A 15,523-nucleotide genomic window follows, 5' to 3' on the forward strand; every position below is an offset into this window, starting at 1 on the left:
CATTTTGAAAATTTTTATCGAGATGTAAATAAAAATGTACGAGAAGTTGGATTTCATCTCGTTTGTATCCGAGGTAACTCGATTCGAAGTAAATAAAAATTGTAAGCTGGGGAAATGTTGATGCTCATTCATGAAAAGGTTGTATATTGAGTTGGTCACGCCTTTTTGCAACGACACCGCCCCTTTGCCAGCATTTCATGCTCTTCGCATATACGTGCTATGTGTTGACGATTCTGTTTGAACGAGAATATTTTCTTTTTCTTCATTTCGCACTGTCTGTGCATCGTTAAATGGAACCATTGAAAGCAGTCGATGGATCCCTAGCGTTTGACTGACTTTTTTTCTTCTCTTGACTACTATTTCCATGAGCATCGCATCAAAATCGGCATTATTCAATGGATGGGGCATTTTATTGAGCTCGACGTTTCCAAGTCAATGTGACGGAATTGTGAAATGAAAAGGAAAAGATTCTGCTATTGGTACCACTTAGTGATACTAATATGTGCTCGCTTATTCGCTTCATATGTCTTTGGATGTGAGCTTGTGTCAATAAATGAACTTTAAGATCGATGCCAGCCTTTAATGCACGGTTCCAGGTTTGCTGTGGTTCAAAGGAATATTGGTTATCAAACAAATAAATACGAATAATCCATTTGTTTTTCTATTCAAATTTCATTTTATTTGTACGAACAGGCTATTACAATGTTTTAACTGTTTCCATGTAAAACTAAATAATCTGCACGATTGTTTTGGATTTTGTTATCTCCTGCATAAATATTGCAAATGAAGAATAGTACTAACGTTACTTTAGTTAATTTCTCGTTTTTATTTTCCAATAATTTCATAATACATAATATGATTTTTGTGATTTTTTTCCTCTTTTGTTTTCGTTTAGACCGATATGCGAAACGCATTCACTGTGTGAGAACACAGATGAATAGTATAATAAACCCATAAAGAAATTGGCCATTTATTAGGCGTCAAATTTTACACATCATTACAAAACATAGACTATTTCTTTTGTTTTCAATTGTAAGATCGCGCATTTGTATTGTTTCTTAGTTTGCTGTCTTACATTTAAGGCATTTTCATCAAATGACACATTTTCGTTTCCATTCGATGGTTGTAAATATATTTTTATGTATATGCATATGTATATATGTGTAAACATGCAGTCGCATGTCGATTTGTTTACAAACTGGGCAATTTTTTTCTATATATATACATTAAAATCCAGTCCACTATGTACAGTATTTATTTCTTGTTTGCACCTCACCAAACATATTTCAAGTGTATTTGAAAAAAGTAAAAAAAATATATATATATTCATGTATATGTGTATGTGTATGTGTATGCGCTATAAGCGAAAATATGTGCGATGGTAACCGTCAATCGCACCTGTAGTTGATCTGTTGTGTTGAATAAGGGAGAGAGGGATTGGATGAGAAAAATAACAAGAACATAGTCTCAACTACTCCGGCTGTACATCGACGACCAATGCGATACGGTCGGGCGCTTAGCGATTGAGTTACATGTGTTTTGATCGAATCGATTTTGGTGTTTCGTAAGCAAAGTGCTTGTGTGCATGTTAACGGGGACCTTAATCACTGCAATTGAAGCCAAATGCATAATCTCGTTTCGTATTTGTCACTGTTTTGTTTTCATTTTATTTTGCTCGGCCATAAATACGTATAGTGTTTCGGACTTACGACTAAATATCTCAACATTTCAACCACTGGACATACGTATATTCAATTAATCCATGGCTGATGCTGAGATAAGCGTATGTCAAGTGGTTTCGTTTCAACTAACATTTTCAATGCCGATATTTGCATCTTCTATACTGTCTAAATCTAAGGCGGTATCGATCATTGTTGTATCGTGTAAAGAACGAAGATATGAACCATTACCATTCTCACCGTCAACCGTTATCAATTCACCGAGCGGTACTGCGGTGGTGTCGTTGAAAAGCTTCTTCGAAGAGCGCGATTCATCGCCGACGCCCATTGACTGTTTCGATTTTTTCGTCGTCGAACTAAATTTACTATTGCTCAGACCGATCGAATCGTTGTTGGTTTTCAATACTTTTGACATTGTACTGGTGTTTGGAGTGTTTGCTATTGAGCTGCTGACCAGTGTTGGATCATCAAGATCAAGATCCAAGTCACCGAGCATTTTCGTTGATTTAATTGATTGACTGATTATCGATTCAATGTTGCTTAAATTGAGCGCATTGTCGTTCGTTGATTTGTCCTTTATCGGTGGGAGCGTTGATGTGTCCACAGCCAATACATCAGCAGCTTTAGCCACTGCAGTTGCTGTCGCTGTCGCTGTGGTTGTTGATATTAGTACCGGTTCATTGACATTGATCGCCGTATTACTAACATTCGAATAAACGTGCAAATTGGGATCGGTGCTCGCCAATATATTGTCAACTATATTGTTCGTTGCCGTGATTGCGATTTTTGTTGTTGTTGTTGGTGTCATTGTGTCGATGGCCGGTTTGCCATTTGTTTGCATTGCTGGCGATATATTGCAATAAACATTCTCTAAGATCTGGTTGGTGGTTTGTACGTTTGCCGGATCATTTTGATCAAATGTTTGAACTGTATCGTCGTCTAAATTATCACAAAATAGATTATTGTAACTGCCTTTCATATTATTGAATGGTGTTAAATTCCCTAAAGCATCGGTATCCATATTTGGTAACATATCGTCGTTTATCGTCACCGACTGCATCGATGTTGGATTCTCATTCTCCACCAAATTGGCCACACTATTCGAGTTACCTATTTAAATTGTGCACACACGCAACAATCACAATAAAAGCAATGGGAAAAAGGAAGAAAAAAACAAAAGTTAGTCGAAACTAATATTCATTTCAGCAAAATGTGATGTGAATTTGTAAAGAAAAAAGAAATTATTCGTATTGTTTTATCGCTATCTTCAAACCGAAAGCATTTGTCACATGCTTGTCTCTAGTGATTTGAGTTAAATAAAGTAGAATTGTTCAGCGAAAAATATAGCAAACAAAATGCAAATCATAATATTCATTCTATGAATTTGATTCAAAGCTAAAATGGTTGTTTTTTTTTTCAAAATCACAGCTGTTTTAAATGCGATTAATTAACGATTGCGTCTGGCTAAAGATGTTATGTTAGTTCTTTGTACATTCCGTGGTTTTTTGCTTATCTTGACTAATTATGGTGATTTTTAAACACTATATTTGTATTCATATTAAAAGCAGAAGCAATTAGCGTATTTCAAAAATGGTTCCCTCGCATCTTTTTACGTTCTTTGGTAATGTGTGTCGGAAAGCCAAAGTGAAGCATAAGAAGGGAAGAGTAGTCATTGGATCGTGATTGCTGTTGGTTTCACTTGCTGCAGCAAAGGAAAAGTGAACAGAACAACTCGATGCCATCTACGGTGAAATGAGTGCGGATCGATTGGCATTCGACGTAAATTGCAATAGAAAATCAAAAATAAAATTCTTGAAAGAAAAAACAAAACACAACAAAATTAATATGGATGTGTGTGTATTCGACAGAAATCCAACTTGTTTGAGCTTTGAATGAAATTCGAACGATTTTTTCTTTGGAGATTCTTTGGAATCGAAACTTTTTGAAAACAACAACATTTCCGTTTCTTGTCTGCGAAAAATTTGCATTCTAATTTCTTTCAAAGAATTGTCCAATTTCGATCGAATCCATTCCCAGAACTCACTCATTGAAAATCACGTCAACTGAATATTGTGTATGGAGTGTAGAAGCACATTTAAAAAAAATAATAATTTATTTTTATAACATAATAAAAACGTTCAATTGAATGGAATTGCGGTTGGCAACATTCGAAATCTAATCTTGATTACAAAATTTATGTGGAACATTTTGAATGTGTTCGACTCACCCGATAAAATGATTTTCATTTTGATTTGGATAAATTCGACATGAATCTTGGATGGAGAGTTAAAATGTGAATCTCCGAAGAAATTGTTTGATTTGGTTTAATTTTTTTTTTTAGGAAGGAACGGTGAACGTGTTGCACCAAGGAGAACAGATAGCGACAACAACAGGAAACAAAGAAAGGTATAGAAGAACAAGAAGAAGAAGAAAAATAAGAAAATTTAAAAAATCAACAACATGTAACATTCAATTCGAGATACAAAATCATCTAGAGTAGTGTGAGCGCGTGTGAGTAGGAGACTTAACATTTGCTACGATTTAAGGCCAATCATATTTTTGTGTTTTTGTTTTTGCAAGTAGCAAACCTTAAAATCTATTTATAATCTAGTGATAGCTAATTAGAAATCGCCCCCCAAGCCATCATTCAAATGAAATGAACCAAAATGTCGAGAGCGCGATTTTGATGAAAATTATCCAAGGGGAGAGGAGGATTAGCAGCTCAATTGTCTCCATGGACATATCCAAAATGGCTATGGAATTATGAACTCTTAGCCGTGGTGCGTAATGGCATTGCGTGTATACAATGTACAAGTACATGTGTGATGATAAACAGAGGTGGTTGCAAATTATTGTTCATTAAGTTCGCCAACTGCGATTCGTGAGTTTAAAAACAAAATAAGACTATTAGTTTTGTGATTGTGTGTGTGTAGGTGTTTGTGTACGAACATTCGTTCGGGTGTCAACAGAAACAAAATCTAAAACAAAGTTACAAACCAAAATTCAAATTCAAATCAAATAATTTATATATGTAGAGAGAGAGAGAGAGAGAGAGAGAGAGCAAACCTTGCAAAAGGACCGTGTATGTATTGAGTTAATAAATTCAATATATCAAGCGTGTTGATTGGTTCAAATCAATCAAAAACGGAAAAAAAATTAAACGAAAAAAGAAATCAAGTCAAAAATAGAACAAACCGAAAGGAAAAGAAGATTATTTTCTCAAGATCAAAAAAAGAACAAAATAAAAAAAAAAACGGATTTGTTGAATGGTGAAGCAAACTGTGATTAAAGTATTAGAAAATGCTCGTTAGTTGTTTGTTTGCGGTAGATACCAACCCTCTTGATTATGTACGGAATCACATTGATGATATATTTAATTTTTGTTTGGTTTCTTTGGTTTTTGTTTTAGAAGAAAGCATTTTGAAATTGCGCGTTTGTTTGTGTCATTGTACATTCACTATTTGCTATTAGATTTTAGTTTTTAATATTTGCTTGAAATTGAGTCGATTTCATTTTTGGTTTGGGTTTTTGGATTTAGTAAACAGAGATGTTTTTTAGCTGTGTTCCTAAATCAAGAAAAATATATTAATAAAAAAAAATAATGATTGCAATCGATTAATCTCATTCTAATTTTTTTTTTTTTTGTTCAAAATAATTGTTGAGAAATAGTTAGAGAGATAGAGAGTTTGAGCATTAGGTGCTATCATTGTAACCAGTCTTCCCGAGTGAGTTTTGTTTTTTTTTCTGTTTGGTTTTTTGGTTTTGTCAATTCCGACCACTTGAGATCAATTGGTGTGTGAGTGTATGTGTGGTTTTTTGTTGTTGTCCAAATTTACTGTACGGCTCCACAAACTAATAGCCGACATTGAGGTGCATTGCTTGAAGTTAAACACATACAAATAGTTTCAAATTGAATTGGATGGAATGCATATTTGATTCTATCTACAATTGCTTGGTTTCAACGTTTTCTTTTTTTGAATTTATCAAATCATGAGATCAAGACGTGTGCGTTATTGTTCTAAGTTTTTTTTTTTTTTTGTTTCAAGTTGCATTTGCGTCCACAAATTCTTTACTATGCTTGGGGCATTCATTACTCTGTGAAAGACTTTGATTGTGATTGAATTTGGTTGTGGTTTCATCGGTGCTATACACGTAGTCCGTGTAGGCTTGTTTCATTTCGCACTTTTTCTGTGGTATATAAACACGATACTGTGTTGGAATCAAAGTTGGTTTGATTTTTATGTGTGACGGTGTCAAATGGGATGGTGACGATAGTGAAGCCAATGACGACGATGACGAGGTCGATGTCGATGTCGCTGATGATGATGACATTGGCTGTCGTTCATTAGTTGAGTCGATAAAACTCAACCGTTCATCAAGATCGACGGTTCGTTCATCCGTTGGACTGAAAATGCGATTTAAATTTGTGACTTTCATCGGTTGTTTGCGCATTTTACGCACTCGTCCATCGTTCATTTCATCATGTATCTTCGACAATTGTGGCGATTTTGCCAAAACACACCTTCTATCAAGTGTACGCTGCAAACTCAACTTACCCGTTTTCAAGTTGTCATAGCTTCGTTGTCGATATTTACCGGGCTTATTGCTACTGATTAAATTATTATCAATCTAAATGGAAGATGTGAGGAGGGGAGAAAAGAAACGAACAATGATGAATTATTTCGATTTCATTTCGGTTGTCATCGAATACTCTTGGTTTGAACTTACTTCGTTGTCGTAATATTTTGATTTTTGAATATTTGTGTTATTGCTCAATGGTTGCAAAACAATTGACTGCTGGCCGCCAAACCGATTGATATCCGTTGGTTGCATGTCGACCATGTATTCTTCAGTTACTTCTCCACGTCTGAAAATCAATCAATTTTTGTTTTAAATTCAATTAATCCGTTTCCATGAATACGATATTGTGTGATATTGTTTGATATGTTGTGGCGTTGGCCTTTTACCCTACCGATCGATTAACGATGGTGCCATCGGTCCACAGAGAATGAAACAGCAGTTTGTACATAAATTCCCATGTGAATATGGATTTTTTATCTGTTGTGCTCCTTTGGAAAATGACCCTTTAATCTAAAATAACAAACGAAACATCCAATGAATCCATTGCGACTGTAATTTTTGAGGTGAACGGCTGATTTGAGGTTGTGCTTACGTCTTCGTTGGTGGTTTGGTCACTTGTTGTTAAATAAGTATGAAAACCAGCTAATCCTATCACAGACCATATTGAAAAGAAGCAAATCAGTGTTACAATCACACTAAACGGTGCTTTTTTAACTATTTCGATGAATTCATCGTCTCCTTCTTTCCCTACTGCAAGTTTCCGTTTTTTTCCGATTGTTTTCGCGGAAGACAAAGAAGAAGAACAAAAATAGTAGCAATTGATATTAATGAAATTGTTAAAGAAATTGAATTCTAGACTAAGAAAATTGATGCGTGACTTACATAAAACTAAATGCGTAACTGAACACGAAAATATAAACACGGCTAAAAATGCTAGAGATACGATGAACATATAAAAAAATCGATAGTTTCTCTTTCCAACGCAATTGCCCACCTGGAAAATATGGGGATAGACAAATGAAATGATTAAATATTTATATATTGGCTGGAGAAGAGGATCATTATTATTATACATACCCACTATGAGGACAGTGTGATGATCCGAAAATATACCCAAGGACAATGGAAATGAACAAAAAAAATGATAAAATATTTATTTATAGGTTCTTCGAGACGATAGTTATTAAATTGTTTATACATACCGGACAGTGATGATCGAAGCGATCGACACAGTTATCGCATAGACTGCAGTGTGATGCTCTCGGTGGGCGAAAGATTTTACAGGTGAAACAATACTTCAGTTTAACAGTCTGACCTTTAACTAGAATTTCTTTTGTACGTGGTGGTGGCCGATAGGTTGGACTATTCAATGAATTTGGCACTTCTACAAAACAAATGGGCAACAACAACCATAAAAGAGACCACTTAGAAATGCACTGGATTTATCGTCATAGATTTTTATTTTGGCAACGTTGCCAACAACAAGTTCACGGTCAAAGAAATTACCAATTTGTTTTTCGATGTAGGCGGCTTCATCTTGTAGCGCTCGTGGAATAACCCCGGGATCGGTGAATGTCGTTCGTAGCAATGAGCTCATTGTGAAGACATACAAAATGGCTCCAACGATTGGTATGGCAGAGGTAATTTGTGTTGTAAGGTACGGACAACTGCAATGCAAAACAGAAACAAACAGAAAGAAAACCAAACATCATTAGATTAGTCATTTTTGATTGTGTTGAATCATATTATTATCATGTGGTTGCGACAAAGCGTTTGCTACTCACTCAAATGCAAAGAACAATGCACTGGTTCCAGTGATGAGGAAAACGGTTAAATAGAAGATTCCTGTATTCGGTGCTGACATTAAATAACCATCGCAGTAAAATTTGTTTCGGCCGGCAAAGACTTCCCATTTTCGAGTCATTCTGGTGTTTGGCGCCATTCTCCAACAGCAGCAATAGTACAGCAATCTCATTTAACTAAATAACCGTATGGATCGCGCACGCTCAAACAAAATATTGACAGGAGGCAACACATCGAATTTCAAATCTTTCAATTCAACAAAAACAAATACCACGCAACGACTTCGTAACGCAAACCGTATAAATTACTCGCTAGCGACACTCTTACTCACTCACTCGTTCGCTCGCTCGTTCACAAAAACTCTCTATTGGTTTTCGATTTTGTTCTCTTTTTATTCGTTTTTCTCCGCTATTTTTCTCCTTATTTTGCTGTTGTTGCTTGCTCTTTCGTTCTGCACGATGAGGTGCTAAAATTACATGCACGCAATAAAATTTGTGACTTTCTGTCTAATTGCTATCATTCCAAAACAATTTGTATGGCTTTTTAATTCTGCTCTGTAGCACGATGTTGCTATTGCTTCTCGTAATGCGGTGGTATGTGTGATACTGTGTGTGCGAGCTGTTAATTTTGATCAATTCGATTGCGGAAACTGCTCATCTTTGTACAAATGAAAATAATCGATCGTTGTTGTCACCATTATCTTACTATCAAGTGCATGACGCTCTGAAATCGAACAAAAAAAAAAAAGACAGACGAACCAAAAATGAACGACAATAAAGTTTTTTTGCACAATCATCACCAACACTACTCCTCACTTAATAAAATTTGGATGTATTTTTTTTATTTTCATTTTATTCGCTTTGTTGGAATTTCATTTGCCTTATTCTCCATCAAGAGCCTAATGCCGCTTCATTTTGTATGATATTATCAACGTACGAGCAATTTTTACAATTACAACCAACAAATCCAACATTCTTTCTTCGTTATTATGGGCCATATGAATCATGCAAACGCATATGAATGAAAATATCACAAATTTTTACTCAGAAAGGATTCGACAAATACATTTATTTACCAGAACCCACGTCTATATTGAAACGTAAACACAGTGCCTTCGATCCATTTTTTTCTCTTCTTCTTTTGTTTATTTGCAATGAACGAAAAATGCAAATTCGAAAATGTGACATGAAATTGACGCAGAAAAACAGAAGCAGAAGAAGAAGGCAAAAAATGCTTGCCTTTTGCGGCCTAAATAGCGTTGACAAATGTGGTAAATCGATTTCACTTGCTTATTTGAATTCTTTTTTTTTCTGATTATTTATTTCGTACTTATGACACGATAGAACACATATCCAAACTACAACATCAAACTGCATTTGAAGATTGTGTTTCATCGATGCAAATATTCAAACTGAACCAAGTACACCACCATTTACTCACAAACTCTAATTGTTTTCGCTTCTTATATTACCTTTGTACAAAAACGATGGAACTACTTGTGTTTTTGTGTTATATATTTGTATGATTTTTAATTAAATACTGAAGGTGCTTTCGAATTTCATCACATACACACACAGTGTATAGGTTTTTTTTATATTCTGTGTGGAAAATAATGAATGAATATACGTCAATTCATCATGAGTAAGTGTTTGACAGTAGCAAGTATTGCCAGCGGTAAGTCGCAGTCACCGTTTGAATGTTTCGTTTTGGTTGACAAATGGAGAAACCAATTTCTATGATCTATAACAGTGTGGTGACGAATTCACCGTGAAAACATTGTCGCTTTCTTACCAACTATCGCATTTGTTGTTACGCAATTATTGATTTAATCAAAACCTTTCGTGATCAAATGTACTTTTTGGTTGACCTTACACGAAATGACCACCGTAAAACCCATTTTCGTTTGTCGAACAAGACCAATGTGAACTAGACCTTATTTTATTTCAATACTTGTACTATTCTCATTCAAAATGCACCGTAAAATTATTACGGTTCACCGATTTAAAAAAAAAAAACGATTTCTTGTTTGAATTTTGATTCAATAAATTCGAAATCATAGTTTGAAATAAAAAAAAATAAAGACAACAAACAATATTGCTTTGGATTATTCTTTATTTTTTAATTCTTCTTTTTCTTCTTTTGCATGGACATTCACAGCAACGAAAATTCCAATGTGTTCCATTCAATGAAAATATGAATGTAATTGTTAACATTTAAGGCAAACGTTTCTTTTTATAGTTGTCACATCAACTGTCCTCTGTCATTCTCTTTAAGCCATCATTAAAATATATACAATACATATTGCATCTCTTTCTCTTGCTACTCACTCTTTGTCTTTCTCAGCAATCTCTGAATAGCAAAATTCAATTTACAGAAAATAAAATCGTTGGCAAAATACGAACAACGATCATGATTTTACAACTCACTAGAAATGTATTGTTTTGTTTTGTTTTCTCTTTTGGTAAAGGTTCTCTTTAGCGCGTCGGTCATGATATATAATATATATATATATATTCCATTTTCTTCATAATTTTTAGTTATTAAAATGATTAAAATCCTATTTCAAATTAAAATAAATAAAACCGCTACTGAATGCAACAAGCATTTGAAGTTTCTGAAGTTTTTTTGGTCAGTCTTCGTTTCATTCCTTCAATATACACATCACGGTTGAACAAGCCAGCGGCCAAGGGTATTCTGTGTTTGAGAAACAAGAACGTTAATATGTGTGACACACAGCGAAGCAAGGGGTAATGGAGACTTACGAATCAATGCCCGGTTTGATGGATGTTTTAAATAATGCCCATACCGGTTTGTGATCGGATGACACAATACTCGGCACCGAATCATACGCGATACACTCAACGATGGCACTGTGCAGAAAACTCGTCAAATTGCTTTCGCGCCGCAGTCCAAACGGGTTCGATTTGTATTTGAACAGGATTCGATCGGTGTAAGCGGGTGCTCTTTGTTTGCTGGATGTGTCAAATTTTTGTGTGCCTGGATCATATTTATACGTTGGTGGAAATGTAATGTTTGCCTCTTTAAAATCTTTGAACGCAGCACCGTTGGCCAGCACCGATTTCAATTGATCGGTATGCATGTAACCGTGCGGTAAATGTGATGGCAATGGAAATTGTGTCGTTTCAATCCATTTGAGCAATTTTTCGCGCGGTTCACCCAATCGAAAATTCAAATCACCACACCAAAATACCGCATCAAAATTCTGCGTAACGTCTTTGTTTTTACTGCGAAGGTGTAAATTTTTTGGCAAGTCTAACGCATGAATTATCCGCTTGACATCGCTCACACGCTCTTTCACCTTTTGCTGATGCGCTGTTAAATGTGACGTGACAAACAGCATGGATGTGCCAAATAGACAGAATGATATTGCAACGGCACCTTTTGTACGGAATGCTGTGCCCGGTCGAACCGATAAACAATCATCTTCGGGTATTGAACAAAACCAAATCAAATCACGTCGAATGAAAACAGCCAAATGTAATGTGCCCAGACTGGTCGCGTGTAGCATCACATGAGATGGCCCCAATGTTTCTTGAAGAATTACTTCCCATTCAAAACGCTCCGAACATGATTCCTGCGTTCCAATCACAACCAAATCAGGTACATGCTCAACTCCAGCGGGAAAAACAAAATCATTCATTTGCCTACAAATGGAACATCAAGCATATTAATTTATATGGTTAGCGAAACAAAAAAAGCTTCAACATAAATTGGCAATCAAGGATATTCAATAAAGGTATATACTTCGGTGGATGCTGTCCATTCATATTCCATGTTCCGACAAACACTTTTACTTCCCGCGACGGTAGCACGCGATCCAATTCCGCTGGTCCCAACAGCGAATTAACAGCTAAATTGTTTGCCAAATAGCTCCTAGAGAGGAAAAAACGAACGCAACAAACAACAACAAAAAAGAAATCATCGAATTATCCTCATTGTAACCATTCACCATTATGTATGATTCATCATAAAAATAGGCCAAACATAAGGCTCATGTGTATAACATTGTACGTGCGTAATGCTATTCTACTCTAGCATAATATCGAATGGAATATATATCATATGTGTACTATACAGCGGGCACACATTAAGTGTTGCAGACAAACTACATTGATTCCGTAGTCCTTGTTGATCCGGAAATTGATTTTCACCTGTGTTAAACGAACTTGAATGGCAGAAAAAAAAATTGAATAATTGGATTTTTCCCATACATTCGAACATGAAAATGTCATTTTCAACAATCTATCGCATTGTCAGCGCGCATTCCGCTCAACGGTAGATTGAATGACAAAATTAAACTGAAGAGAGTAGCAGTAGCAACGGCAATACACAGACTAGCCATTGCGAATACAATGTGTATACATATGAAATATAGAATTAAAATGGAGCGGATCTATATGCGGATTGATATCGTTCATTTTTTGTTTGTTCCTGTGATTACCTTTCTCGTGCCACCTCGGTTGGAATCAGATTTATCAATTGTGCAGCCATTAATGAATTTTTTGCCAATGATTCTGTTTTTCCAGTTCGTTTGGCATTTGATAGTAAGTCACATGAAATGGATCGACTGTTTTTATGTTCGGTGGACGTTGGATTCGAGCTCTTCTCGACTATGTTTGGGAATGAATAATGCTGTTGCTGTTGCTGTTGCTGCTTTTGCTGTTGTTGTTCGTTCGATGATTGTATGATGCTGCGATTGGCATAGCCGGGCGGTAATAGCCGTTCTCGAAGCCTCGATCGACACGCTGACATTGCAATCGAATGGCCAGCTGGAAAATCGAAATCATCATCACGATTAAACGCAAAATTGCCATCATGTGATTTTGATGTTGGAGACTGTTGTTGACTAGAATCACAGACAATACTCTCATCAATATCGTTCACAATGATTTGTTCTTGAGACTTGCTTGTGACTCTGCTCACACCAGATTTGTAATCATCGTTGAATCGTCCATTTGATATTGAACGTGACATATTCACTCCGCCATTCGAATGAAAACGCACACTATTCTTATTCGATGGACTTGGGCCAATATCCTCAATGTAATCCGAATCGATGTAATCATCATACGCCTGTTCGTCATCGGTTATCACATTTTGACTACTAATCGGATGGCTGTGTCGATCGTTTTTGTTGCGGATTTTCTTCTTGGTACTAGTGCTAATCTTTCTTAAAAAATAGGACGGAGCGGAGTGATTGCTACTTAGGCTTTGAGTTGAGCTGTGGCAATGCCAAAGTCTGTTTAGCTTTCCGATTTTGTGCAGTCGTTTGATTGGTGTCGAACTGGCCGAAACGCTCGTTTGAAACGGATTCGGTTGGTCATGTGATGACAACGGACGATACGGGTGATCGTCGTAGCTGCTATTCTTTGGGTCACTGTCATGATGCTCACTGTCATATGATGATGATGATGGATGTGGCTCAACTTTTGTGGAACGTTTTAATAGCAATGTATTCAATATGGATTTCTTTGGCTTGTTGGAATTATCTTTAAAATCCATCAGGAACAAATCACACACGGCTTTATTTTGAATAATTCACTTATTCGGGGCAATAAATTCAGAGATAAAATATCAAAATAACGCTGCAGCTATAGTCGATGCACCGAAAAGAGGAGAACAAAACAAAAAACGCAATCCACACATTCATTCACACACTTGAACGACGGTCAATTCGCGTCATTTCGCGTTTATTCTTCTCCTTCGCAATTACTTTCAATAGAAATTTATTTTCTTAATGAACTCTCATATGCGCACATGTCCTTCTCACAGCTCTCTCGCTCGTTCGTTCGTCGCTCGCACTATATCATCCACCAAACAAAACGTAATGTTCATTTTTAACACAACTATTGCACTTGAACACAACAAATTTGATTATATCGTATAATGTAATTATTTCGTCGCTATTGCTGCTTTTCCCACCCGTTTCTTTTGGTTGTTCGGTCGTCGTCGTCGTTGTCGTCACCACCGTCTTCTCCTCCTTATTTATTTTCTTTCGTCTTGAAATTTTTATTTATTTATTTATTTATTGCATCAATTCATACGATAAATGAAAAATTTGTTGTTGACGTTGATACTATGAATTATTATTGATGTTCAAGCGCGTATACCGAATTTATCACTTCGTTTTCTATTTTCATCACACTTCGAAAATAGCAACGACTTTCCTGAATTTCAAACGTAATGCTTTTTTTTTGAATCACGAGAGAGAAAAAAAAACAGCATTCCCAACTAAACTTGCCCCACATCTATTTGAAAATGTATACGTACGCATACAATCACCACATCGCATGCATGTTCACTAGCAAACAATCTACATTTTTTTTCTTCTTTTTTATCGATTTATTATTGTTAGTAAAACTTATTACTGTACATAACGGCGGACGAGAGTGTTGTATGTTCCCGCTTTCGCAAACAAGACGAATTGACTTCAAACACGACGGTACTTAAAGGTGTATACGATTTATGTATATCTTTTTTTTTTCATCACAACAGCTCTCTTCAGACGTTGTTACAATTTAAACATTTTATGGGCACATTTCGTCAGTTGAATTTCACATTTTTGGCTAGGTGTTTTTATTGATTTTAGTCTGAAAATACATGGTGTATTCGAATATTTTTCTTCAAACAGAAGGAACGGGCTTCCGCAGAATAAAATTGTTTGTGTTTACTTCGGCTGAGAACGGATTGAGGATGTGTGTGTGTGTGTGTGTGTGTGTGTGTGTGTGTGTGTCAATAGCTGGGAATTTTCGGAGATATTTGGAGGATGACAATTTTTTTCTTCTTTCGTTCGATTGCGAATGGATTGTGTACCAAATGATTTTTTTTGTTCGACCTTTTGTGCAAATATGTGCCGTTCTACTACTGTAGTGGGATGCTGACATCCAATACACAAGTCACAAAACAGATGATCACATACATATCAAAAAAATATTTTTTTTTACGTAATCCACTTAAGCAGCGCCTCTTTTGTTCTGATTCAAACATTCAAATTTGAAATATTAAATACGCGACATTTTCCGTGTTTTTCTTTCATTTTTTCACTTTGAAATAACAGAAATTCTATTCTTAACACACAACTTTAGCGCGGAGAAAAAAACATTTCTATTGTATTCCAAACACGCCGCAGGCCCAACAACCTCGACAAAACTACTTATTTAAGGATGTGTGTACGGAGCGGATTTAAAAAAAAATATTATAAACTTTTCAAGGAATCGAGAAACTGGCGACGATTTTTTTTTGTTTATATGTACATAAGAACACTTACGCGAACGCGCGCTCTCTCTCCGTCACCGAACACTATCTCTAGTCGTTCGCTCACATGGCACCAGAGAATAAACAATAGACCACATGGTAGCAACACGACTATAATGTTCATAGTGTTGGCATAGTGTGTGTCGTTGAGTGTATTGGTTCGTTTTGGTGTTTCTCGTGGTGTT

General features: G+C 35.9%; 2 protein-coding genes across 2 annotated transcripts; both read right to left on the bottom strand.

Annotated features, from left to right (window-relative positions):
* Positions 1-652: 652 nt before the first annotated feature.
* On the bottom strand, positions 653-9,683 carry LOC129579335 (palmitoyltransferase ZDHHC14). Its single transcript, XM_055469347.1, has 11 exons — positions 9,535-9,683; positions 8,045-8,786; positions 7,767-7,927; positions 7,463-7,644; positions 7,338-7,340; positions 7,143-7,254; positions 6,853-7,010; positions 6,652-6,770; positions 6,408-6,546; positions 6,236-6,308; positions 653-2,789 (listed from the first exon to the last, which is right to left on the bottom strand). The coding sequence occupies exons 2-11, from the start codon at positions 8,233-8,235 to the stop codon at positions 1,804-1,806; spliced, it is 2,124 nt and encodes a 707-aa protein (XP_055325322.1). The 5' UTR covers positions 8,236-8,786; positions 9,535-9,683; the 3' UTR covers positions 653-1,803.
* A 474-nt stretch (positions 9,684-10,157) lies between these two features.
* Positions 10,158-15,460, bottom strand: LOC129579333 (inositol polyphosphate 5-phosphatase E). The gene is made up of 4 exons (XM_055469343.1): positions 12,526-15,460; positions 11,829-11,957; positions 10,826-11,728; positions 10,158-10,757 (listed from the first exon to the last, which is right to left on the bottom strand). The coding sequence occupies exons 1-4, from the start codon at positions 13,584-13,586 to the stop codon at positions 10,649-10,651; spliced, it is 2,202 nt and encodes a 733-aa protein (XP_055325318.1). The 5' UTR covers positions 13,587-15,460; the 3' UTR covers positions 10,158-10,648.
* Positions 15,461-15,523: the final 63 nt, after the last annotated feature.

This window comes from Sitodiplosis mosellana, unplaced genomic scaffold (genome assembly GCF_009176505.1).
Source record: "Sitodiplosis mosellana isolate CC-2019 unplaced genomic scaffold, AAFC_SMos_1.0 Smas_scaffold_6226, whole genome shotgun sequence".
Taxonomy (NCBI): domain Eukaryota; kingdom Metazoa; phylum Arthropoda; class Insecta; order Diptera; family Cecidomyiidae; genus Sitodiplosis; species Sitodiplosis mosellana.

Bases quoted from the DNA above. Each gene is read 5' to 3' on its own strand.
- LOC129579333 (XM_055469343.1), bottom strand. From the start codon at position 13,586: ATGGATTTTAAAGATAATTCCAACAAGCCAAAGAAATCCATATTGAAT. The intron at 11,958-12,525 runs GTAATCACAGGA...TTTCCTCTCTAG, and splicing joins ACCGAGGTGGCACGAGAAAG to GAGCTATTTGGCAAACAATT. The intron at 10,758-10,825 runs GTAAGTCTCCAT...TCTCAAACACAG, and splicing joins ATCAAACCGGGCATTGATTC to AATACCCTTGGCCGCTGGCT.
- LOC129579335 (XM_055469347.1), bottom strand. From the start codon at position 8,235: ATGAGATTGCTGTACTATTGCTGCTGTTGGAGAATGGCGCCAAACACC. The intron at 7,928-8,044 runs GTGAGTAGCAAA...TTTGCATTGCAG, and splicing joins GCATTGTTCTTTGCATTTGA to TTGTCCGTACCTTACAACAC. The intron at 6,309-6,407 runs GTAAGTTCAAAC...TCTTCCATTTAG, and splicing joins CAAAATATTACGACAACGAA to ATTGATAATAATTTAATCAG.